Here is a 26702-nt window from a genome sequence, read left to right as displayed (position 1 = left end):
GGAAGGATTACACGTCAAGGAGCAGCAGAGCCTACTAGTCAATGACAGTCGTCTGGTAAGAATCCACTGTAAATACAGCAAGTGCTCTAGGAAACGAGCGCCTTTTGTCTGTCACTACGTGAGCAGCAGCTCCACTACAGCCCAGAATTCCCAGGAAGCAACTGAGCCACCCCAACACCCCTTTCCCTTGTTTTGTGCCCCATTTAAGAACTCAGGCTGTGGCACCAGACAGGCCTGGGTTGGCCTCACAGCTCTGTGGGTTACTTACACACTACACAGCCTTGAGCCTCCGTTTCTTCAAAGATAAAGTGGAGATAGTAAACGTTCAAACTATGGGTTACTTCATCCCTATTCATTTCTTCTTCCAACCCCCCAAATAACTGATCATAATCTGAAGCTAAAGCTGGAGGAAAACGCAATCTGTTCCCGGTATTTAAGCAATTTACTCAAGGTGCCGAGACCTCATATGTCCACTGTGTCGGTGGTCCTCACAGTGGACAAGGATATAATATCATTTTGTTCCTTCAGAACACTATGTGTAGCTAACTGTGGGCCACATTACTTGTAAGTAAGATGCAGCCTAACACTCATGATGATGCAAATGAGAGAAAGACTCCCCACCAAACCTTGGGTATAAAAGCAGAGGTCTGACCTGCTTTTACTGCCAGCAACACCTTGGGTGAGTTAACCTCTTGAGTGCTGTCTGCTTGCCTGTACAACCTTCGATTCTCTATCCCTTATGGTCATTTACTTCCTACTGAGTATAATTTAACAAATATGTATTTAACTTCTTACTACAGCAACATGTTAAAAGCTTGCAATTTCAAATGAAGTTGTAGGCTAACATCAACCATTTTAAAGGCTAAAGGTGCATACAAATATAACAATCTGTTTTGTCACCCACAAAACAGACATGACCTACCTCAGAGTTGGAGATAAAATGAGATTTTATTCAATCTAAAGGGCCTTTAATGTTCACCTTGTGTAGTACTAAAGGGGTCAGTTCATTTTTAAAAGTGAACTGCATGGGATTCCAACTGCTTTAGTAAACATGACTTTACCTACTAGTCGTAAGTCCTCTTAGAATGTCACCCAGGCTAAGGCAATGGGCACATACACAAGGAAGACTTATTCAAACTCAAAACACACCGAATTTACACCTGTTTTGAATTTTTAAATTCCAAGAGCCCCAGTCACCCATATTCCATGCAAAATCTAAGCCTGAATCTCTTTGCTCCTACCTAAATTTTATCTAGAGCTGTGCTGTCCAATCTGGTAGCTACTAGCCACATGTGGCTTTTTAATCTTAAGTAAAATACAATTTAAATATTAAGCTTCTTGGCCACACTAGCCACATTTCAAGAGCTCAACAGTCTCACATGGCTAGCAGCTACCATATGGGACACCCTACAAATCAAAACATTTCCATCACAACAGAAAGTCCCATCGTCAGTGAAGGTTCCAGTTCAATCAGTGCTGAGTGAAAAGCATCTTGGTCTGACCGGGTGGCTCGGGCCCTGACCAGGTGGCCCAATTGGTTGGAGCACCATCCCATACACCAAAAAGGTTGCAGGTTTGATTCCCGGTCAGGGTACATTTGGGAGGCAACCAATCAAGGGTTCTCTTTCAAATTGATGATTCTTTCTCTTTCTCTGTTCCCCACTCTTCACTCTCTGTGTAAAATCAATAAATATATCCTTAGGTGAAGATTTAAAACGAAAAGAGAAAGAAAAGTTATCTTGGATCCAGGTCAACATCTTCCTTTTACCAGTAGGAAGGATGAGGTATAACATAGTGTAATTTGCTCTGGTCACAGCTGACAGTCAGACTGAGACCTCCTTTGCCCTGAACTCCTTGCCTAGCATTCTCCATTCCAAACCCAATCACCCTGCTGGAACCCAGACAGAGGCCTTTTGCCTACATGGCAAGGCACGACATGCTGTGTAGGCCCTTAAGGCCAGTCAGAAGTTTGCCTGGCTATCAGAAGATGGTCTAACTTTGGGTGATAGGCACACAGTGTAGTGTACAGACCACATATCATAGAAATGTACTCTTGAAACCTACGTGATCCTACTAACCAATGTCACCCCAATAAAATTAATCTTAAAAAAAAGTTTGCCTGATTCAAGTGGCCACCTGAAAAGCAGGCCACTGCTGCACACCATCCCTGGAGAAGCAGAGCCGCAAGGAGTACTGTCCAGAGAACATTTCAACGAAGGTCTTAGTCCGCCAAGGCGGAAGTCAAACCTAGGCAGGCGATTGTTTTAAGCCTCAGGAGTATGGCAAACAAATCCCCTCTTACTTACTCACCTTTGTTCTCTAATATAAGACAAAGTTGGAATTTTTTACTATTGCCCCCAAAAGTAATCAGCCAGTACAAGACCCTTACGAGGTGCCTTTGCACGTCACACACTCCTCTGCAATGAGTCACAAGGGCATCCCTGCACTGAAATGCTTCTCCCTCTCAGGAGGCAGAACTCGAAGGGGAAAAAGGACTTGTCTAACCTGAAAAATGTACCTTCTCAGGCCAGCTCAATTGGGACAAGTCCATTCCTGCTGGCTTGTGCTCCTTTGCTTCTATTAAGTGAGCCTGTCATGTCTGCGAAGTAGTGAAAATGAGTATGAACCTTCTGCCTATGCTACACGGGAATGCACAGCTCAGCCCAGGCCTCAAAATGCCCCCACGTCCACAACTTGTCTGGCTGTGAAGGTGTCAGGTGTGTTGATATCTTGCTTCATACATCCTATTACTAGCAATTCACTCACTGGGCCTTCATCGTCTGGCAGGGTTTTGGGGTCTCTGGGCCACACTGGAAGAAGAGGAGTTGTCTTGGGCCACACATTAAATACACAAAGACGAGGACTTCCGGCCAAGATGGAGGTGTAGGTAGACTCACTGTGCCTCCTTGCACAGCCAAAATAAGGTCAGCAACAAGTCAGAAGCAAGATAACAACCAGATCTGACAGAAAATTGAACTGTATGGAAGTCGGACAACCAAGGAGTTAAAATATACACATTCATCCAGACCGGTAGGAAGGGCGGAGTCAGGCAGTGGGGCAGAGAGGGCTCGCGACACAAAAGCAGTGGCAATGAACGTGTAAAGCATCCCGAGCGCGCAAGGCATCCGGAGCGCAAGACCGCAGCGGGCGGACCCCGGGCGCACAGGCGGCTGGCAGACCCAGAGAGGCGGGGACTGTGAAGCGAAGCACTGCGCACAGGGCGCCTGCCTGTCTGGACCATCCCATATTCTCACACAGATAAACCAGACGGAACCGGGCAGTGTGACACCCGCAGAGCCCAGGGCCCCAGCACCCGGAAACAGAACCTCAGGTCACTGATTGAAAACACCTGTGGGGGTTGAGGCACAGGGAGAGACGCCCAGCCTCACAGGAGAGTTCGCTGGAGAGACCTACAGGGTCCTAGAACGTGCACAAGCCCACCCACAAGGGAATTAGCACCAGAAAGGCCCAGTTAGCTTGGGGGCAGTGGCAGAAGGGACTGAAATCCAATGGAAAGAGGAGCAAGCGCCATGTTCCCTCTTGGACCCCTCCCCCACAGACAGCGTCACAGCGTAGCAACGGCGTTGCCCCGCCCTGGTGAACACCTAAGGCTCCGCCCCTCATATGTAACAGGCACGACAAGGGAAAAAAATGTCCGGAAGGGAAGGGCAGATCATAGTTCCACAGCAAATACAACTAAGCAACCAAAAGATAGCCAAACTATGAGATGCATAGTTCAAAGCACTGTTGATCAGGATGCTCACAGAATTGGTTGAATTTGGTCGCAAATTAGATGAAAAAATGAAGATTACGCTAAGTGAAATGAAGGAAAATGTGCAGGGAACCAATAGTGATGGGAAGAAAACTGAAACTCAGATCAATGGAGTGGACCAGAAGGAAGAAACAACCAACCAAACACAGAAGAATGAAGTAACAAGAATTCAAAAAAATGAGGAGAAGCTTAGGAACCTCCAGGACATCTTTAAATGTTCCAACATCCGAATTATAGGGGTACCACAAGGGGAAGAGGAAGAGCAACAAGTGGAAAAGTTATTTGAACAAATAATAAAGGAGAATTTCCCCAATCTGGCAAAGGAAATAGATTTCCAGGAAGTCCAGGAAGCTCAGAGAGTCCCAAAGAAGTTGGACCCAAGGAGGAACACACCAAGGCACATCATAATTACATTACCCAAGATTAAAAGGAAGGAGAGAATTCTAGAAGCAGCAAGAGATAAGGGGACAGTCACCTGCAAAGGAGTTCCCATCAGACTGTCAGCTGATTTCTCAAAAGAGACCTTGCAGAGAAGAAGGGGCTGGAAAGAAGTATTCCAGGTCATGAAAGGCAAGAACCTACATCCAAGATTGCTCTATCCAGCAAAGTTTTCATTTAGAAAAGAAGGGCGGATAAAGTACTTCTCAGATAAGGTCAAGTTTAAGGAGCTCATCATCACCAAGCCCTTAGTATGTGAAATGTTAAAGGGGTTTATCTAAGAAAAAGATAAAAAACATGTACAGTAAAATGACAGCAAACTCACAGTTATTAACAACCACACCTAAAACAAAAAAGCAAACTAAGCAAACAACTAGAACAGGAACAGAACCACAGAAACGGAGGTCACATGGAGGGTTAGCAATGGGAGTGGGAGGAGGGAGTGGGGAAAAGGTACAGAGAATAAGTAGCATAGATGGTAGGTAGAAAATAGACAGGGGGAGGGTAAGAACAGTATGGGAAATGTAAAAGCTGAAGAACTTATGACACATGGACATGAACTAAAGGGGAGGAATGTGGGTGGGAGAGGATGTGCAGGATGGAGAGGAGTGAAGGGGAAATGGGACAACTGTAATAGCATAATCAATAAAATATATTAAAAAATACACAAAGACTAATGAAAACTGATGAGCAAAAAAAAAAAGGTTTTAAGTAAATTTATGATTTTGTGCTGGGCCACACATGTGGCCCGAGGGCTGCGGGCTGTACACCCCTGTTCGTCCCACTACTGACAGTGCTTGAAATGAAATGTACAGGATGGTCTCTGGGCGACCAGCTGTGTAGCAAGACTACGCTTAAACACATGCATATTCTTCAGAAGCCTTCCTGGTGCTCAGTCAGGAACTGGCTCCTTTTTATGCTCCGGAGGATCCTCCTCCCATTATGAATTACTCCACCTTCATAATTATAAGGAAGTACAGGTACTGGACAACCACTGAGGCCCAGCCATCGGTCTTGTGAAAAAAGAAGGAACACTGCTTTAGAGGCTGAATCACTATAAAACTCGTTTTAGGTGTCACATAAAGGTCGTGACTAAGAATCTGACCAGAAGTTTATTTTAATCAGTCAACTTATCTTATTCGTGTCACTTATCTGACTTTGGAGAAATAGTAGTACCAGGTACTAAGTGTTCTTTTATATGACTCCGAGGTAGCTATTACCCCTACACTTTTACAGATGACAAAACTAAGATCAGAACTGTGACTTGCTCAAGGCCAACCAGCTAACAAGAGCTGAACCCAAGTTTATCTAACTCCAAAGTCTGTATTTCATTGGTATGTATGTGGACTTTGTCAACGGTCTCTCATTCCTCCTAAAAATGTGAGGCTCCACTGGAGAAAGTGAACTTCACAGCTCACTCTGTTCCACTGGTTCTGGAACACTAGTGTGTGTCAGGTCACCTGCTAGACTGTTCAAACCCAGATGGCTGAGCCCCCACTCCCAGAATTTGAGCCACCAGGTCTGGGTGAGGCTCAGGAGTTTGCATTTCCAACAAGTTCTCAGACAATGCTAATGAGCTACTGATGAGGAAACCACACACAGCTCTATTCAAATCCTCCCATCTCAATCACTGTCATCAGCAGCTTAAAGACCCCTAATTTAATCTAAAGGCAGTGACCTTCAAAGATTAGATCCTCAGCATTCCACTACACTATGTTGATAATGCCTCCTCTTACCTTCTAAAGCCCTGCCTCAACTATCCTAATAACATTAGCATGAACAACCTCTCACTTTGTGCTGCTTTAGTCAGTGGGTCCTAAAAGATGACATCAGAATCAAATAATGGCTTGTTAAAGGATTAGGATTCTGACAAAACACAGACTAAAACAGCTACAAAGGCAGTTAACTAACACTGCTATTTAGGTAAATACTCATTGAAAGATATAAGATATTTATTTAGAGTGGGATAAGGATCAATCTTTACTAAACAGAGTTTGGAAAACACTGTTCTGATCCTTTTTAAAAAATCCTTTAAGCTTAATAGCTCAACCAATGGAATACCTTAATCAAATGAGGCAAAACACATGTCTTAGCCATCACGACAATAGAGTCCAGTTAAATGTCTCCAAAGGTGATTTATGGGTCACCTGTATTAATCAGAATCATTTGGGACTGTTAAAGATATCTTTAAAATGCAGATTTCTCAGAACACTTCACTACAGAACCAACTTGGAGGCACAGAACTAGGAATATGTATCTTTACCAAACATTCCCAGGTGATTCTTACACAAGTCAGCTGAAGAACCGGGAAAATGTACTGGGAAGCTCTCAATGTTTCTCACTTTATCTTCAATCAGCTGGTGAGCTAGGAGAGGGAGGGGTTCCCATTTCATAACATTTGTTGGAAGCATCTGTACTGACCATATAGGACGAGACAGCCCTCTTGCCCACTTCCTAGTAAAGTAAGCAAACATGTAAATTTCTCCAGCCTACAGTGACAAATCGGAACCGGTCATGGGCTCAGTGAAAGCGAGAGAACAGTGATCACTTCTGTCTTGGGGGCGGGGGGGTCAGTGGTGACCACAGACAGACTTCGCTGGAAAGGAAACAGTATCTCTGACGATGGCTTCAATGCCAAAACAGGCTCTGAGATGTTTCTAACCCTCCAGGAGCTTACGATACTTACTGCCTTCCTAAAAAATAGGTAGTAAAATGGAGAAGTTCTGGGTGTACTTATTTAAACCCAAGAGTCATTTCCAGGGTTTGGAAACACCTGAACAGAACAGAACGGAACAGGCTTACAGGGTTGTGGGAGAAGAATAAACACTGAACTTTATTTCTAGAAAACAAGGTTGCTGGAGAAGGCCTTTTAAAAAAAAGTCACGTTTTCAATAAAAGTACTTAGCAAAGTACCTTCACTTTTGTACTACAGCACCTACTGGCATGCATACTTAGATTATGCGCAATCAGTATGGACCCTGCTGGGTATTCTTCTAGTCTTACTCAGGCAAACATTTTACTGTTTTCAGTCACTTACAGACACATTTCATCACACTGTACTATAACTTTAAAACTGCTTCCTCAAAAAATACAAGCTTAACACACACTGACATCTAAATCCTGGAGGGTAGCTCCAGTCCTAAAGGAGCTCTATAACATTTTCAGGACTCTAAAGAGAAAATTTTTAACTTCTTGTACGTCCAGCTAGAATCTGTTTTGCCACAGAGAAAACAAGCACCCTTCTGCTAACAGACCACTTCCCAGGCATTCTGAGGTCTGGGTGGTACTAACATCCGTGAAGGGGTATGAAGTTCCGTTGCAGTGCCTGCTTTTGTGTCATACCGCCTTCAAGGGAGGAAGAAGGCGATCTGATCTTTAAGGGGAAAAAGTAATACCATCATGAAACTATCACGAGCTCCGCCCCCACTGATCCCACTCCATATGCCCAGGACTCCTGTGCTGCTGAGGGAGCTACCTGGGGACTGCGTAGAGTAGGGTACCTGGCCTCAGAGAGCGTCTTGTTTGGAAGTGTAATGAGCTAGCAATTACAAAGATCAGTCAACTTGTGCTTATCCTCTCCTGTTTGTTTCTTTTTTTTTTCTGGGTTAACTGGAACCATGAAAAATTAAGAAACAGATCCTGAGGTATGAGCAATTCCCCAAGAGGGTCTGGTTTCTTTATTTCTGATGTCAAATAGGAAGAACTACCAGCACTGCATCCATTCCTTCAAAAACACACTGATTATAAGAACAGGCACAGTAAGTCTAACAATTAGTCACAATCGCACTATTCATATCACTCTAATACCACTATGTACTATGACCCTTCCTCGGAGTTTAAAAGCTTTTGTGTACTGCCCATATCAAGGCACTGTATAATTAGGAAGGAGTAACAACAGTAATGCATTCAAACTGTTTCATAAAATTAGTCTCCCAGGAGTTTAAGTATTGAGTCTAATCTCTAAGTTAGTTCCTCAGATTTACAAAGATGGTGACTTCACACTCTTTATTACATGTCTAGTCACTGACAAATCTACCTGTTCAGGGAAACCTGAAAACTACTATGCTAAAATTCATTCAACATGGGTGTTTGATACAAAAAGATACTGAGAAATAAATTTACAGAACTTTAAACTATTCTATTATAGGTGAAAAGGTTTAATGAGCTTACAGGTATCCAAAAAAAAAAAAAAAAAAAAAAAGCCCTAACATTTTCTAGAACAGTTACGAGTTTTAACGTCTTTAGCAATTAAGAACCTAGGTGTCCAATTTTTTTTTTTTTTAAGGAAAAAAGCCCTGCTAGAATTGGGAGTACATGGAAATACTGTTCTCACTAATGGTGGAGTGTGAACTGTCAAAAGTAGGATACCCTCTACCCCATCCACCCTGGCGTGACGGGCCTCTGCACTGCGGCCCAAAGAAAACGATAGAAATCTCAATGGAGACAGTGCCTGTACAGACCTACAACACGCCAGCTTCAAAGTGTTCAGAGAGCCACGTGGGTTTCTCTCGCTTATCTGTGTCTAGTCGTTACTGGTATTTATTTTCTGAATGTTTTAATTAATGAATATGGAAACTTCAATTTTCCACTTGCAATGAAATGTGAAATTCTTAGCTTCCTAAGTAAGCTATACATATGGCACCATCCCAAATGCAAAGGCGGCGGGGAGTTATCTACTGACAAAGATTCTGAAACTAATTTAACTTGTGAGTAAAAAAGTGGTTTGTACACGGCCACAAAGCCAAGGCAAGCCTGCACCCTCCTGCGCCAGCCTGTCTCCGATTCACAGCACCAGTATCAGATTCAAGGCTCCCTAGTGACCTTCCCCCTTGGGTAAAATTTCACAATACCTAAATTTGAAGAAATTAAATAAGTTCCCTTTGTACAAAATACTAATGAAACAATCTCTGAAAGAGTTTTTTTTTTTTTTGGTTTGTTTTTTGTTTTTTTTAAGGATTGGTAAGGAACTAAAAACTTTCTCCCAAATCCTACCTACCTTTCCTGAAGTGATCCTCGCAGGCACTGTCATCTCCAGCCTTGTGAGGTTAAGTATTAGACTCAGTTCAACCGGCAAAGCACTAAGGCTCAGAGATGAACTTCTCCTTGACTCAGGGGCTCTGTCCTTTCCGCTATGTCATGGTTGCGTGATTTGGGGCACGGGGGAGACAGACACCCCCACTGTACCCTTCCAAACTATTCACATTCTGTATCAGAGAAAAATCATATAAAACAAAAGAGGCCAGAGTTCTTAAGACTTTTGAGCCCAATCCTACCTTGGACACTCACATACTGAGGGCAATATAGCCATGTAGTATTAATAAATAATCAGGCCATGTAGCATTAATAAACAATCACTTCCCCACAGGTTTTTTTTCCATAGACTTTAAGAACCATACGTTCTTAAGATGATTACCTTTTGAAGACTTACCCTTGAAGACTCTTTAAAATTAGTCCCTACTCTGTAGTTTCTATCCTACAGTGTTCATTTCTCCGGCCTACCTATAACTGAATATTAATTCTGAAGTCTGTTCTGTTGTGATGCTTTTCTGATAACCCTTTTGATCAATGGTGTAAGATCTCTACTAAGATCCATTTGGCTTAATCTAATGGACCTTAGTCAACACACCCATAACTGACTGTGGTTTATTTTAAGTAGCACTTCTAAAATAACAAATTCAAGGCAGTTCAATAATGAACATTAGCTAGACTTAAAGAGTCATTACTGAAACTTCTGACTAGATAGAACTTTTTCATGGAATCTCTCATATGCTTAGACTTGTACACAACTATTAACACGGAGTTTACTAACTTAAATTCGAATACCTGCCTAAGCTTTATTATCTAAGGGGTTCTTGTTCCCAAGAATTACTAGTAATTCACAAGTAGTTGAGTTGGTCACTTTAAGCAACCATCTGGAAATATGAAAAATTAAGGTCGGTCAGGTGCTTTAAGTCTTCTCAGTTTAAAAATGTTTAGGGGCACCCTGGTCAGTGCAGCTCAGTTGATTGGAGTGCTGTCCCATCAGCCAAAATGTTGTGGGTTCAACTCCCAGTCAGGCAGGGCCCATGCCTAGGCTACAGGTTGTGTCCCTTGTCCGGGCACACTGAGAGGCAGCTGACTGATGTTTCTCTGTCTCTCCCCCTCCCTCCCTCTAAAATCAGTATGTTTGTCCTCAGGTGAGTATTAAAAAAATGTTTTGGGGAGAAGTAAAATAGTGGCCTTGGAAAAACATGCTAACACAAGACACATTGAGCTTTGTGGTTAAAACACAAAATCACAAATAACGATCTTGGCAGCTCATTTATTAAATGCATGTAAAAGGTAAAGCTCTGGGTATCCTTTATAGAAAATCTATAGTTCTATTAAAGAGCTGAGAAATTAGCCACATCAATATGCTTCTTTTATTTCTAAGCCTGTCTTCTCTATAGCTGAAAGTTGTTCTTTTAGCAATAACTACCTTGTCCCAGACTTGCTCTTAGCCAAGTAGGAACCTAGATATATTGGGTTCGCCAAAAAGTCAGTTTGTTTTTTCCATATGATGGCTCTAGTAGTGCTTAGTTGTCTTCAACTTCATTCAAAACAATTTTGTTAGATTGTATTGTGACAGCTGTCATATCCATGTGCATTAAAATAAAAACTTACCAAAAATTGGTGAATTTTTGTGCAGCCATTTTAATACTGATGTGAAAGAAAATATGCAACATTTTTGGTGTATTATATGCTTTATTATTTCAAGAAAGGTAAAAATGCAACTGAACCACAAAAAAAAGATTTGTGCTGTGATTGATTGTATGTGTCAAAAGTGATTTGTGAAGTTACTTGGTACTACTGACATTTTAGCCAAATAATTCTTTGCTGTGGGGCTGTCTCATGCACTTGAAGATGGTTAGCAGCATCCCTGGCCTCTACCCACTAGAAGTCAATAGCGGGAGATAGCTGATATACACAAAACATCCAAATCAATAAAGTTATTGGTAAAAGTGAAAAACATGTCCTTTATTTTATGGAAAAAAGCCATACGGACTTTTTGGCCAATGCATTGTACACATCACTCACTCGGAAGAGATTGCTAGTTCAGGTCATGCAGTTCAGTTAGGTCGAGTCAACCGACTCCTGCTACATGCCGCTGTTAACTCTGTACTGGTCGGAAAGACTGAAGACACTGACAGGGAACCCCAGTGAAGGAAGGAGCCACCAACGTAACCACTTCAAACCTAACATTCCAAATAAAGATCCATTTCGGAGTATGCAGAAGCGGTCTGACCAAAGTCTAAATTTTAAAATGTGAGCAGAAAGGCATGTTCATGTATACACACTCATTCAGTTGTCAATAGTTTGTGAAAACCAAAATATTATCCTCGTTTATACACGACAAAACAAGGTATAGTGGCCAGGGCATGTTTCATTGTAAGAAGAGGGACTGATTTGTCTAGGTTTTTCTGATTTCTACTCCAATTTTCTGTTTTACCACGGCCACTCAAGAGTGTAATAGCTCCACACAGGCTCTCTCTTCATCACTTGCACCCTTCAATATCAATCTGGTGCCAGCCTTAAAACCAAAGCATCTCTTGAAGACCTAACATTCCAGGTGCCAAGGGTCTAAGCTCTCTCTACCAGCAGGTAATTAAGGGCAGGCTGCAATTACAACATCAGTACTGGAAGCTGACAAATTACAGCCTGGGTGGAGTTTATGGAATCTGAAAGGCAGTATACTTCCAAAAAGGGGTGGTGAGAAGGTATACAAGATGAAAATTTTCCTTTTGTCTCTGGTTCTACCACAAACCTATACAATCTGTACTGTCTGCATTAAATTCAGATTTAATAAGTACAAAAATGTGGAGCCTTACTAAGCTCTCAAACTTAGTTCCCTTTCTCTCACTTCCCTTTCTGCTGCTATACAAGAGCTCAGATAGCTATTTTTTTATCCAGACAGCTAACTATTGTACAAAGAAATAAAGGGGTTATAGGAACTGGGTACAGTGAGGGATCTTAGCCAATGAAATCCCCTAATCCATCAATCCTGACACCTGCTGGTAAGTCTTCTGTCCAACCAGTATTTTGTCTGTGAAGCTTTGCCTATGTGTTTGGGCATTCATATATGGTAGTAAGTAGGGAATTAAAATCTGGAATTTTACTAAGCAGCAAAAGGGTGCATTTCTAGTGTACTCTGCTGTAAGACTAACCTTCAACTTAAATTTTATTTATTTTATTTTATTTTTTTGGGTAAATTCTAAACAGTCAGATACCTCCTCCAAGAAATCTCCTGAGCATCTGTCTAAATTTGCTAGGCTGTGCCAAGAAAAATACAAAGAATATTGGGTCCAAGGGTTGGCAGATTTTTGCTCTTAAAATACATATAGGAAAGCATCAGAATACCCAGGAATCTATAAAACTTGTTCTCAACAACAAAGAGAAGAAAAGCCCCCAATACTGCTAATTGCTTTAACACCCTTTGTTGTTGCTTATCTAGGTGTGTCTCAGAAATGCTAATGAACTGAGGTCTTTGGTTCCTTAAATCCACAGAAACAAAGTTAGTCAACTTCAAAGGCTCAGAGAGGAATTAACAGCCTGGTAGAGATGCACCTTAACCCAAATCTAATGGGAAGGGCAAAAGGAGATGTAAATAAAAATATTTGCTGTACATTTCAGAAAGTTTTCAAGAACAGTGTATAAGGTAAAGGTGATAGGGAGATAACTGAGTGGATCTAAAAACTTAAGAGAACAAATTAAAAATTAATACCTCCCAAAAAGAAATTTAAAACTTAAACTGCCTAGCTTCCTTGGAGTTTCTTTCTTTACTAAAACTTAGAGACCTAAATGACAGATACAGACACTTAATACAGATTTTTGATAATGGGTGGTTGAGCTTGGTAATATGACAAACTATAAACCACAGAGATATACTCAAGATAATGAGCAGTCACTTCTCTTCCAGTTTGAAAAACAATTAGAATCTCTTAAACATACAGAATAAATATCATGTTATACAATATTTGTTATTAAATCATTTCAGCAAGCTACCGGTCACCTCCTGTAACACTACCAAAAATACCATTCATCATATCTAATAGATACTCCACTATAAACAATCAAGTTTTTCTCACTGAATATACTCGAGGCTACAGCACTGCCTGCTCCCCCCTTCTGTATCCCACTGCACAGTCCCCACGTCCCATGCTCTCAACACAGAGCACACTGCCCACACCTCGCCAGACGGGCAGGCTGTGAGGGAAGGGCTGGGGTTGACAAACTGCTCTATCATTCCATGCCATTTGCCTCTATTTCAGATTTCCTACTGCACCTACTGACTTGGAGCCACGGGGATGGAAGGCTGCTTCTCAAACTTCAGATTTACCAGGCATGGAAATAGAAAGACCTGTTCCAATTATTACTGCTCAAAGATTAAATACAATCGAAAGCTTCCTTTAAACACAATACCTCAGTCATTTCTTAAGGGCTTGTTAGGAACTTCTCCCATCCCAAACTCTTTACCTTAAGCAGCCAAATTCTCAACTGTTTGCCCAATGCCTTTTTTGTGATAATTAAGGGGCAGCTAGGTAATCTAAGACAGAAGGCACAGAAAAGTCCCTCAACTGACTCTCTTCCACCTCCAAATGCAATGAAGTGACTCTATTTTACCTTTCAAGAGGGTTTTTTAACCTAGGGTCCCGCATCAAATACTCATTTCAATCATTTCCATAGTCTCATTCAAATGTAAATAATTACAATTGCATCCACTTTTCCAAGGGAACCTAAAGCTTTCAAGACATATTCATATGGAAAGGATGCAATCCCTCACAAAACACATTTCTGGGGGAACAAATACGTTTGAGGCAAACCAGTTTTATCGTGCCCTGCAAGTGTGGCCGAAGTTGTTAAAGACCTGTCACACACACATTCATTTCACACCCAACTAACATGAAGTAATTTCAGTACAACCCGACGGCTCTAACATGAAATAATGACATCCAGACAGTTCAGCAGAATCCTTTCCCATGCCATTAACAGTAGAGGATAACTGTTATTATAATACACAGCACAGACCTTCCTCTAATATATTTACAGACCCAAAAAAACAGACATTGTTGCACACACGCACTCCTCCACATACCAAAAACAAACAATAAAACCAACAGCTTAATTTCGGAATATAAGCTTTAAGACATGTTAAGACTCTCTGGTACTGTATAACATATAAATGAATACTAACTTATAATTCACTAAGACCCAGAACAAATTAACAAATCCCTTTTCAAACTCTCACAATTCCCCCATTTTTATGCTGACGTTAAAGAAATAGTCAGATTCCATTCTTTTTCTTGCTACTACTGGTTCAAATGAGATTTGGGGACTGACCCTGGGTTCATATTTTCCATTTTACTTTACTTCTCAAAGAAAAGTAAGCTTTAGAGAAAGCATTACCTAGTGCTTACCTTTCAAACCATAATGTGTTTCGGATTCCTTTACTAACTCTCCTGGATTTTCTTGTTTTACTAGGAATATAGAAATCAAAAATTTGTTTGAGTTCTGATATGCTAGTAATACAAACAGCACATGTAGACAGGCAATTCTGCTTTATATCTAAAGATTCTACAGCAGCTTGCTAAATCTGAAAAAGTGCCCCAAGAAATCTGGCTGGCTACAGTGCGAGGAAAGGCAACAATGGCGCCCAATGCTCCAGTGTTTTTGGATTGAGTAGGAAGATGTGCCCGATCTCATTTTTGCAGTTTTTTTAAAATGTGAAGGGACTTTTCAGATAGCCACATCATCAGCCTTCCCATCCCCCACCCCAATCCACACCCAACAGCACAGAAGTACAACTTATCTGTTAACATGAGGAACAATTTATATTTCATTCCCCCATCCAATCTGAATCCATTAAACTAACCAGAATCACCACAAGATGGTTTCAAACAACAATCCCATATAACAATTCTCAGAATCACTGATGGACTCCTGCATTATACTTTGCTCATGCTGGGGAGGGAAGAACTCCACAACTCTACAAAATAGATAGGCGAAACTTCAAGTCCTTGAACCAGCTAAAAGATCACTACCATCAACCTGACATTACCATTGTCAACTCTACAGACAGCTTGGCAGTCTGCACACTACTGAGACAATGGTGCAGCCCCACTGCAGCTAGTGCTACCAGTCCTTAGAAAGGAAGCCTTCTCATTTAGGAAGAAGAGGTTCAAGTTTCTGCACCTGAACTCCCAGCTCAGTCAATATTTTAAATACAAATATATTTCACAGATAATAGATTTTCCCAGCAATAGAGCATCAGTCAGAATATTCTAAATTCTACTAAGAGCAGCCAACAGTTTTAACTATTGTAAATGAGGTCCAAGGGGCAAAAATCTTTTAGATTTTTGGGGATGGGGTCAGGCAAAATGAGGGATGCTTGTTTTAATATTATGAACTTGCACAATTAATCTGTAAGATGGGTTTAAGTTAGGTCCCCTTAAAATCAAACTCAGGCAACCTCTAATACAAAGTTCAATAGTGACATGTCAGCATAATTAAACACTGACTTTTATTTTTTCAAAACTACTAGGAGTTACATAAATCAATCTATAATTACCAGAGCAAACACACAGTCACTAATTCTACATCTTTCTTCTACACACTACTTACAAAGATAATCACTCCAGTGTCAGACCCTCTGGGTGGTGTGGGGGCAGCTGAAGTGCTTTTTCCCTTGAAGGAGCAGGTTCAGATTAGAAAATAAGCAAATGACAAACTATCCAATTCTGCCCTCTTGCCTTTTTCCGCTCCGTAAGAAAGCAGAGACATGCAGCTTCTAGCATAATCATACCAGAACTACATACAGCATACTGGCTAAGCTGGTGAGCTCTGGAGTCCCCAAATCACTGCCCTTGGGCAAGCTGGTAAATAAACCTAAGCCTCGATTTCCTCATCTGTAAAACGGAGATGACAGTGCCTAAATCATAAGGGCCCTCCTGAGGATTAAGTTAGATGATCCATGGAAAGAGCTGATATTCATGCCTGGCAGACAGGATGTAGTCAATAAATATTAGCAGTTGCTGTTATTACAAGTGAACAAACACACTCTATAAGTCAATATAGCCAGTTTACTTCAGCCTGTGTAAAAATGGCACTAAAAATCAATAACCTGCCCAGCCCATAATCATTCATATACTCAATATTTCCTTTGTATAATTTAGGTGAGAACTATATTAACTTTCTGAGAAGGGACTAACCTCTGTTTCACTACTAGATATGTTACCCACTCAACCCAGTCTAAAAGTTAAAAGAACACACTTTTTCTGTATTAAGATCCTACCTTCCTCCAAGAGAAGTTAAAAGGACTTCTTACACCTATCACATCCTTTCTGTGCCTCCACATTCCAAAGAAACATTTATACTCTTTGTAGTTTTCTGAACTGCAGAGGCCTCAATACCCTCTTTTCAAATCCTGATAGGTTTTGGCTAACCAGTTAAGAAATACTCTGGCCCCTGACACTCAGCACCTACCTAGTCTTGCCTAATACCCAGCTCAGAAGTCACCTCCTGAGAAACTTTCCCCACCCCCAGACAAAATTAAGTCCCTTAGTCTCCCAGAGCATTTTGGGTATAATATACCCTAGCAACTACCTTATAATTAACTAATTACGTCTCCCCCAATGGACTGGATTGAGGGCAAGAGCAGCGTTGTGGCGGAAGGTTCAGCTGCTAGCAGTAAGCACAGTGCTTGACATAGTAGGTGCTCAAGAAATGCTACACTTTAACTTAACCAGAATATCTCCTGGCAGAGTACCATCTCTTGCTGGATGTCCCCACTTCAAATTCTGAACATAAGGCTGCTCTCAGTAGAGCAGGCTAACATGATGGACTGCTGATTGCAACATCAGAAAAGCTACTACTCATCAGCTTCTTCCATTGGACAGGTTCCCGGAACCCAAACTCAATTGAGCAGGATTATGTACCAACAGAATCAGTGGGAATTCCCAGCACATCACAGAGAGAACCTTCTCTCTCACTAGGATTGTTGAAAAGCCCAAAGAGTGAGCCTTTTATTGCGGGGGGAATCTTCACTTGATAACTAAAGTGGAAATATTCAAAGAATAAATGCCTTGATTTGGCTGAACCAGGTTCAAAAAACATAAAGATCTGGAAAAAGCAAGTTGCTCTGGATTCCTGAATAACAGCGCTCGTGAAAAAGAATGAACAGGAAGCAGGGGTGGGTGATGGCCACTCTTTGTTTCAATAAATAAAATCATCTTCTTCTTCACAGTCCAAAAGAAAATGCCAATACACCAGGACCATGATGAGATGCTCAACCTTTTCCCCTGACAAGTACACTAAACTGCATTTCTAAAAAAAAAAACACTGCCTTAGGAACCTTAGCCACATTGAAAAGTTCTTGTCAATAACACTTTAATTTTTTAAAATAAATCAGTATGCAAGAGTCCAATATTTACATTGGATGGCCTGCAGAGAACTTGCAAACTTTCTGAAGGGAGGTACTACTACCTTTGCAAACAACACAACTTGGGAAAAACAATCCCAAAATATGAATAACTCCACAATGGGTAGCTTTAATTTTAGAGCCGTAATTCCTATCATAAACATCTCACCAAAAAAAAAAAAAAAAAATCAACAGTTGCCAAAGAAGAGCTTTCATTCTGGAAGCAGAAAAGGAAACAAACGAGGCAGAAAGGGAATAACCCGCAAAATAAAGTTCTCTTTGGAAAAAAATAGTAACAATTCAGTCTCCCACCCTTCCCTCTCTGGTGAGGTCTGTGATTTATATGGCTTTACTCTGCAGAAAGCTTTCTGGGCAGCTCAAGGAAGGAGCCGAGGGAGGGAAGAGAAAGAGACACAGGCACAGAAAGGAGAGCAGAGAGAAAAAGAAAATGGCGCAGAGACTAAGTCCCGACTGTCGACAAGGCGACTTTCCCGGGAGAAATCCGGGCGCGGAAAGGCTGCCCCAGGGCCGGCGTTCGGTGACACGGGGTCTCCGTTGCCCCCTCTTGGGAGGGCCGCGATCTGGGGGGGCTGGGATCCCCGGAAAGGGGGTTTAGAGGCGGCCCGATGGGAACAATGGGGCCGGTGAGCGAGGAGCCGGGACTTAGTCTCTGGGACGCCATGTCTGTCCTCTGGCCGGGCGCGGGGGTAGCCAGCGGGCGACTGGGGAGCCCGAGGTCAGGGCGGGGGTCACACTCACCATTCAATCGGAAATCCGCTTCGATCTGGAGAAAGAAAAGGAGGGAATATGAAACAACAGGCACATTAACCCCGCGGGTGGGGACCGCGCGCGGCCGGGGGCCTAACCCGCCCCGCGCCCTCAGGGATTGGGGCCCCGGGAACGGCCCGAAAGGGCAACCATTCCCCCAAACTATAACTCAGGGGCTTTCGTCCGGGGCCTAGAGATCCTATTCCCTCTGGCCAGCCGCCTCTGGCCGGGGAGCTCCGGCCTGTCAAAGCCGCGGGGTCGGAGCCGGGGCTGCGGGGTCCGACGCGAGGCAGGGAGGTCGGGCTGTACCTGGGAATCATTGTGCAGATGGTCCCCACTCATTTCGGCCGGAGCGGCGAGCGCGGCGTGTGGCAAGGGGCGCCGAGTAGACACAGACGGTCGGGACCGGCCTGTGCGGGCGGACGGGTGCTCTTAGTGGCTCCCAAAGGCGCGGGTAAGCGGCAGTGGGGTGGCGGCGGGTCTGACACCCCCAGAACCGCTGAGGCGGCAACAGCGGCTGCGATGCTTACAGGCTGCCGAGCAGGCGGAGAGAGCAGACCCGAGCAGTTGTGTAACAGCCTAAGTTCGCATTTCAGCTCACTGCGCCTGCGCGGCCGCTTTTAAACGAGACGTCGGCGACGTCAGAGACTCGCGGAAAGAAGCCGGGGGTTGCGGGGCCCGCCCCCTCGCGCTACCCAAGGAGGACCGGGCTTTGCATCGCAAGCCCCGCCCCTAGCCCACGCGCGACGCTGTGATTTGCATAAGGGGCCGACTCCTCCCACGGCCGCCCACTGCGAACAACCTACCCTTCCTCTCTCAGCGCTTTTTTTCTCGGAACCTGGGGGCCCTCTTGCTAAGCATTGCGCAGGCGCAGCCTGGACACCGCCTCCGGACCCGAGCCGGCAGCGGGGCCACGTGGTGGGCCTTTAAAGACCGCGGCGGGAGCGCGCTAAGCCCCAGCGGAGCTGGACTTCGCTTCTGCATCTTCCCGGAACTGCGGGTGCCTCGGCGGCTGGGGTCCCCAGAGCTCTCACCACTGCTCCCTCGCTCGCTAACCAGACCCGGAGGCCGCTTGGCGGGAGGAGCCCCCGCCCCAGCCTTTGTCCAAGCTCTCCAACTTGTATATTGTTTCATGCCCACTCCTTAAAATTTAATTTTACAACCAGCCAAAGGTCTGGTTCAGCTCCAATTTTCAGCCAGGAACATGTAGCGTTGGGTCACAAGAGACCTAATTTCATTAGTTCATTCTACATTTGAGCAAATACGGTGGGCCCAGGAATTGTGCTGAGAAAGGGGGTGGCGGGCACAAAAGACCAGGGGGAACCAGACCTGGGGTAAACACGACCGGGCTCTGACCAGCTCTGGATCACTAGCTCACTATGGGGCAGAGGCGAGCAGAGCTGCGGTTTATGGAACATCTGTGTACTCCGCTCTAAATATGCACACTAGCTCTGTGAAGTCGCTTATTGTACTAAAGTTAAACTATGTCAGAGGTAAGTGACCTACCTAACATCTACACTAGGGCACGTCGCAAGCTTCTCCAGGGTTGAACTCATCATCTATCTCTTTCTCCACCCAGCTAGAAAAGCTCCACCCTGGACATCTTCCTGTCCCTTATTTCTCATTAGTCCCGCTGATTGCATTTCTTTAATCCATCTACTTATCTCCCCTCCCCTTCCCACACATCTGTCCAGTGGGCATTATCTTTTGCTTATATTATTAAAATAGACTCCTAACAGGAGTGCCTGCCTTGTTTCTGGCTCTCTCACAAACTGCTCACCAACAGTAGCCAAAGTGAGGTTTTCATTCAGTGACTTAATGATCATCCCCTTCCCATAATACTTTCATCACTCCTGTATAAAGCTTGAAATTCTTAGAGTAGCTGGCAAGACCCTGCATAATCCGATTAATTCAAGTGTGACCTTTGTGAATTTTGTCATATCTATTACCACTTCCACCATTATTACTTAATATTTAAATTGATACTCTTCATCCTAAAAAATAGTATTGTCTATGAAATCAATTACAAATAAATACAAAAAGTGTTCATCCGTGGACCATTGAAATCAGCTCTGTCACATCTACTGGTAAATACTTTGGGATTAATTCTTGTGAATGCTTCAAAGTTCAACCTTAATGTCATTTTCTCAAAGTGACCTCCACACCCTCAGTACTTTCTGACTCCCTCTTCCCCAGCCAGATCAAGTGCCTCTCATGGTGTCCTTTTCATCTGCAACATTTATCACAATTGTTAATAAGTTACCAAGAGGGGACAATTAATGTTTTTATGTCTGTCTTCCCTGTTGAAGGGTGGGGACCTATCATCTTGCCTAGCACTCAATCCTCCCCACCCAGCAACAGAGCCTGTAGAAGAGATGTATAATCAACAAATGAATGAAAAAAGAGAAAAGAAGAGCCTGCTAGAGTCCAGAGCCCAGGTTCTTACCATATCCCCTGAGGCCCTATTTCATTCCTGTTCCTGTACCTCTAAATAAATCCCCCCTTTTGTTTGCTGGAGCTCTGGTGGGTCACTAAGACCAAGAGCTTTAAGTGATACAGTCCTAACCTGCACTTGATTCCTGGGCTCTCTCAAGGCCTCTATTTTCCCTTTGGTCCTCTGGGCCTCTCATGCTATGCTACCCTGGGGATACAGATATTAATAAGACCTAACCATCATTTTGGAGGAGCTCCTGGTCTGATAACAAGAGAGACATTCCCCAACTGTTACCATATGGTACAAGGAATAACAGGCAAGAGGTGGCTAGCCACCAGTTGCTATGAGAACACTGGGGTAAGGTAGGCATATCCAACACATCGGTGGTGGTAGTGGGAGCAATATTAGGAAAGGGTTGCAGTTTGATGCCATTCTTGAAAGATGAGGAGGGGCTGGCCTTGGAAGAGGAGGGAAGGCATTACAGCAAGAAGAACATCCTATGTAAAGGCAGAGTCAGGATCACGAATAGCCTTGGTCAGAACAGAGGAGAGGGAAATTCCCAGAGGCTGGGAAGGTGGAGAGTCCTCCCCAGTGACAGCAAGTTACTGCAGGGTGAGCTATGCCAGGGGTTTGAGCATGCTTGAGAATGTTCATAGGTTGGGGACAGTTCTGCAGAGCTAGCACTGGAGATGGGAGATTACTCAGGAGGCCCATGGAGACAGCTGAAAGTGTTTCAGAAGCATCGTTAACCATGGAATGACTGAGGATGCAGACTGTGAAGGGGACTGAGGATATTGGCCTATGCCCAGGGTACAGCCCAAGGAGACAGCAGTTCTTTCTAAATCTCCCTCTCACAGGGTATGCTGCTGGGACGCTGTGTCACTGCTAAGATCCAGCTGCCTCCACCCCAAGATGGGTGGTGGGCAGGAGAGGCAAACAGGCAGGAACTGGGGCTCCAGGAAATACTGGAAAATTCTGAGAGTGAGAGAAACCCCAAGCTGACTCAGCATGACTCTCCAAGAAAATAGAACAGAAGTGGCAGCCTCACTTAATAACCAGCAGGCGACAGCTTAGCTAAGATCAAGTTTTAAAAATATCTACTTTCTCACGCCTCAAACAAGCCCCACCAAGTCCTCAATCCTGTCCCCACCGCCTCCCAGAGCCTGACTCACTCCAGTATCTTCTTTTCCTCCTGCACAGCAACTTCACTTGCTTCCTCTTCCAGTGTTCCCCCCTGACCTTGTTAAAAATACCATCTCACATTAGTTGATGCCTTACCCATGTGCTCTGCCCTGTGCTAAGTGCTTCACCTACGCTATTTCTCACTAACCATAGGAAGCAGGTACTACGTATCCTATCATTTGACAGACCTGAAACCCGAGGCCTCAGAAGGTTAAGTGAACTTGCCCAAAGTTACACAGCTATTGAGTGGTGGGGCTATGATTTGAACCCAAGTAGTCTGACTACGGAGCCCAGTCTCTGCGGCCCTGTACTGCCTCCCGAATTGGCCTTAGGTCAGTCTCCCTCACCTTGTTTGAAATATTTGGAAAGGATAGTTCACGCTTGCTACCCTTTCTGCCTTATTTTCCACCTCTTAAACCCTGTGGATGTGACTTCCATTCTAATCAGAGACTGCCCAGTTTCCAAACAGAGTAGCCGTATTCTCCGGAACCTTTCTGCAGAACGTTGAATGATGAGGAGGGACTGGCCTGGGGTACAGAAGAGGAGGCACCGCAGCTGTGGATGGCACAGTCTTCGGGTGCTTTCCGTTGGACTCAGATGACTGTAAATTCTCTTGGTTTTCCTCCTACTTCCACAAATGCCATTTTTCTGCCTCCTCCTCTTCTCCCAGCAGAATATAAATATTCCCAAAGCGTCTGTCATCAACCTTCTCTCTCCACACCCTCCCCTTGGAAGCTTTCTGGATTTTCTGTTGACTTCTGTAGACAGCTTCTCAAATGGATGTCTCTATCCTTGACTTCTTTTTGGAGCTGTGTAATCAGCCTATTGCATGTGTCCATTTGATGACCCCCACAGTCCTCTGCTCCTGAGTTCAACTTTTTCCCTGGACCCACCCTTCCCTTCTATGGTCCCTGCTTGGTAAATAGCTCTACTTGCTTCCAGTCATGCAGGCTCAATGCCTAGGAGCCTCTTTAGTTGACCCTGTCCTCCACATCCCATTGTGGCTACTGCCTCTGAGAGTCTGCCAAGACCTACTTCTGTAATGATCTCTCCCCAGGGTTCTCACTGCACCAACTGTGAGCCAGATGCCATGCCTGGTGCTAAGGATTCAGCTCGGAACTCAGCAGACAAGGCGCCTGCCCTCAAGGACCTAGTAGGTGGGACAGACACAAGAATAAGTAATTGCCACTTATTATGGTAAGTGTTTTGGGGGTAAAGTACAGTGTGTGTGCTATAGGATTCTTTTAGAGGAGGTGCCAGAATTGAGGAGTCCAAGAAGGTCTTCCAAGTGGAAATAATACTTAAACTGAGGCCTGAAAGTGGGAACAAGAAGGTAGCCAGGTGAAGGTTAGGGAAGATAAAGAAGGCAAGCAAAGGAGATGAGCACTAGAGGCAGAGGGCAAAGCCTTGGGTAGAGTGTGGTTCACTGGGGGAACTACTAGTAATTCAGTAGGGCTGAGGGTTAGGGTGTGAGAAAGGGTGATGAGAGATGAGGCTGGGAGGGTAAGTAAGACCCAGTTCATTCAGGGTCTTTTGGTTATGGAGTTTGGAATTTATCCTGAGACCAATGGGGAGTGACCAGTGAGTTTTGAGCAGTGGAGGAACATAATATGCCTTTCAGTAAATGTTACCTATAGTGTAGAAGATGGATTTGAGGTAGTCAAGACTACAGGCTTGCTAGAGCACAGCGAAGAAGGCTGATGTCATCTAGGCAAAAAATGATGGCGATGATGGCCCTGGTTGGCACAAAAACCATGAGGGTGGAGAACAGTGTAGGCATTTGAGGGATATTCATGATGTGGGGGTGGGGGTGATGTGTTAGTGATCGATTATATGTGTCCGAGAAGGGAAGATGGGAGGAATCAAGGATGTGGATGGAAAAGCCATTCACAAAGGAGGGAACCTGCGTTTGGATGAGCTGCCCTGGTTTGGGAGAAAGGTGAGTTCAGCTCTGTGTATTTCAGTTTGAAGTGTCTGTGGATTAGCCGGGTCAGGAGATCTAGTTGGCAGTTGTACACATGTGTTTGGAGCCCAGGAGAGCGACTGGAAGTTGTTGGCATCCGGTGGTACCTGCAGTAATTAGACTGGATGAGGTCATGGGAAGGCTTGGAAAGAAGGCCTTATTTCAGGGATGGGCCTGAGTGAGGAAGTGGAGGATAGCAAGTTTAGACAAGTTGTTCAAAGGTTTAGCTATAAACAAGGAGAAGGACATAAAGCAGTAACTCAAGTACCCTGGGATTAAGAGTGTTTTTGTTTGTTTGCTTGCTTACTTGTTTGTTCTATGATGGCCCAGGCGTGCTAGTAAGAGGGCCTGTTAATTTCCAGTTCAGGGCCTTTTGGATCATCCCAACACCTCTGACAAAGTGTTAGCACAATGGGCTGACACATCAGGAATTCCAGATAAGGAGGGAGATCTCTTTGGAGGAGACACTCCTCCTCGCCTTTAAGAGGCCACAGGCTGCTTCAAAGCTCGCCTCCAGGGTGAGGATTGACGCAGAGGACTCGGTTTTCAGGATGGCGTATCCGGGGAAATTCTCCCAAAGGGCAGAGTCCACTCCGACAGAATCTGTCTCAGCTGCGGGTGCCTGGGAAGGAATTCAGAAGAACAGACACCGGCTCTGATGGTGAGCCAGACAACACCCAGAGCCGGGTAGATGGGTGTCCCTTCTCAGATTCTGCAGGGTGGTTAAGTTCCACTAACCCTTTCTGATGCCTGTGTGCTGCCAGGCCCTGGTAGGAGCACTGTGATGAGTTTCCTCCACCTGGAGGAACCCACAGCCCCAGACAGCAGATAGACAAGTAAACCACCAATTATAAGACACGGCCTGGCAAACCGGGCGGTCTCTTCCACTGGAGCCCAGCCTCAAGAGTTTGACAGCAGAAAGCTGAAGGCTGCAAATCCTCCTCAAGACCCAGAGCGTGGCCCTCCTGTTATTTTGGGATAATGGCAGCACAATCTATTTTTAAAGGATTTTTTTTTTCCTTCTGCAGACTTTCCTTCCTGGTGAGCATGTGCATTCAGAACCGGGTGACAGAACACTGAAAAAAATCTCTGTATGAAACTTGACAGAGTGTCCATGCCTAGCCTTGGATCCTCCAATGAAAAGCAGGTGAGGCCGCCATTGCTGGCTGGTGGAGAGCCTCTGGGCTCATTCTCAGATCTCTTCTGTTGGTTCTCTCAACTCGGTATCTCATCCACTCTTGTGGCTTTAAATACCCGTTGCACACTGAGGAGTCCCACGTTTACATCTGTAAATCAGTACCTTGCCCCCTTGCCTCAGACTTGTGTATCCAGCCACCTACCCAACGTAGCTATTTGGATTTCAAATGGGCTTCTTAAACACATGACCTCAAACCAGTCCTCCGTCTTTCTTCCCAAACTGCGCCCCGTACCCTTGGTGTTCCATGTCACAACTAAACAGCTTGGGCGAAGCCTCAGAATCATCCTTTTTTTTTTTTAGAGTCACCCTCGACTCCTTCTCTCACCTGCCTACCCTCATATCCACTCTGTCAGCAAATCCTATGGACAGCATCCTCAAATATCCAGACGCTAAACATTTCTCACATTTCCTCTGCTTCTACTTTAACCCAAGGCTCCATCCTCTTCACCTGGCTTAACGTAGGAGCCTCCCAACTGACATCCCCTGTTTTCATGCTGTCTTCCCGTGGGACATCCTCAGAACAAGTGATCCTTTGAAAAGGCGAGACCTCGTCATTCCTCTGCTTAAACCTCTCTTGTGGTTCCCACCTCGCTCAGGGTAAAAGTTCAAGTCCTCACAACAGTCCCCCAGGCTCTACCTGCCTCCCCCCATCCCTGGTTCCCCAGCTTCATCTGCTGATGCGCTCCATCTCCCTCAGTCCTCTCCAGCCACCAGGCACCACTCACCCTCCAGCCTCAGCACTTTTGCCTTTCAGGGCCTTTCTACCTAGAACGTCCTCCGCCCGCCCCCATCTCCATGGCCTACTTTCTCACTTCTTTCAGATCCTTCCTAAAATATCTCCCTCTCAGGGAGACTGTTTCTGACCACTCTATTTAAAATCACCATCATCTCCCCTCATCAATTCCCCACCTTTCATCCCTGCTCGGCTTGCTTCCGAAGACCTTCTCAGTAGTTAGTCACAAAGTACTGAACATAGTACTTGTTTATGGTTTATGTTCCTCGTGCCAGAATACAAGCTTGTTAAAGGCAGGGATTTTTAAAAAAAAATCTGTGTAGCTTAATGCTGAATTTCCAGCATCTGTAGCAGTGCCCGGCACACACAGATGCTCAGAAAATACTTTTTGAATATAGTAATGGGCTGCAGTGAGCTCCTCTTGACTTGTGTTAGCAGGGGCCTGTGATGTGCCTGGAAACTCCTTTGAGTGAGTGACACTACAGATGACAATGAAGATTGCAGAAGTATGAGTGTCCTTCCTCTCTGTTCCCACAGCAACCAGGGCAGTCCTTATCATGCTGCACTGTCATTGTCCACTTCCTCAACTACATGCAAGGCTTTTGAGCTCAAGAACCATCTCTTATGAATGTGGCATCTCCATTACCCAATAGAAAGTGGGGCACATCGTTGGTGCTTGAGAAATACTTGCTGCTTTAAAAAAAAAATGAATGAAATGGTCAAATCAGGACACAAACTCACAATCGTTGAAGAGCCAAGTTTCTACCTCCCCCCACTCCACC

General features: G+C 44.4%; 1 protein-coding gene across 1 annotated transcript in view; it reads right to left on the bottom strand.

The window, feature by feature from the left end:
- TOP1 (DNA topoisomerase I) overlaps positions 1-19009 on the bottom strand; it is an 87305-nt gene extending 68296 nt beyond the window's left edge. The window contains exons 1-2 of the mRNA XM_028523685.2: positions 18720-19009; positions 18402-18426 (exon numbers count right to left, since the gene is read on the bottom strand). Of these exons, the coding sequence (XP_028379486.1) occupies positions 18402-18426; positions 18720-18752 (58 nt within the window). The 5' untranslated portion in view covers positions 18753-19009. The remainder of the gene's footprint in view (positions 1-18401; positions 18427-18719) is intronic.
- Positions 19010-26702: the final 7693 nt, after the last annotated feature.

The sequence above is a fragment of the Phyllostomus discolor genome, chromosome 9 (genome assembly GCF_004126475.2).
Source record: "Phyllostomus discolor isolate MPI-MPIP mPhyDis1 chromosome 9, mPhyDis1.pri.v3, whole genome shotgun sequence".
Lineage (NCBI taxonomy): Eukaryota > Metazoa > Chordata > Mammalia > Chiroptera > Phyllostomidae > Phyllostomus > Phyllostomus discolor.
The sequence above is the reverse complement of the archived record's forward strand: the minus strand, read 5'-3'. Positions and strand labels throughout refer to the sequence as shown.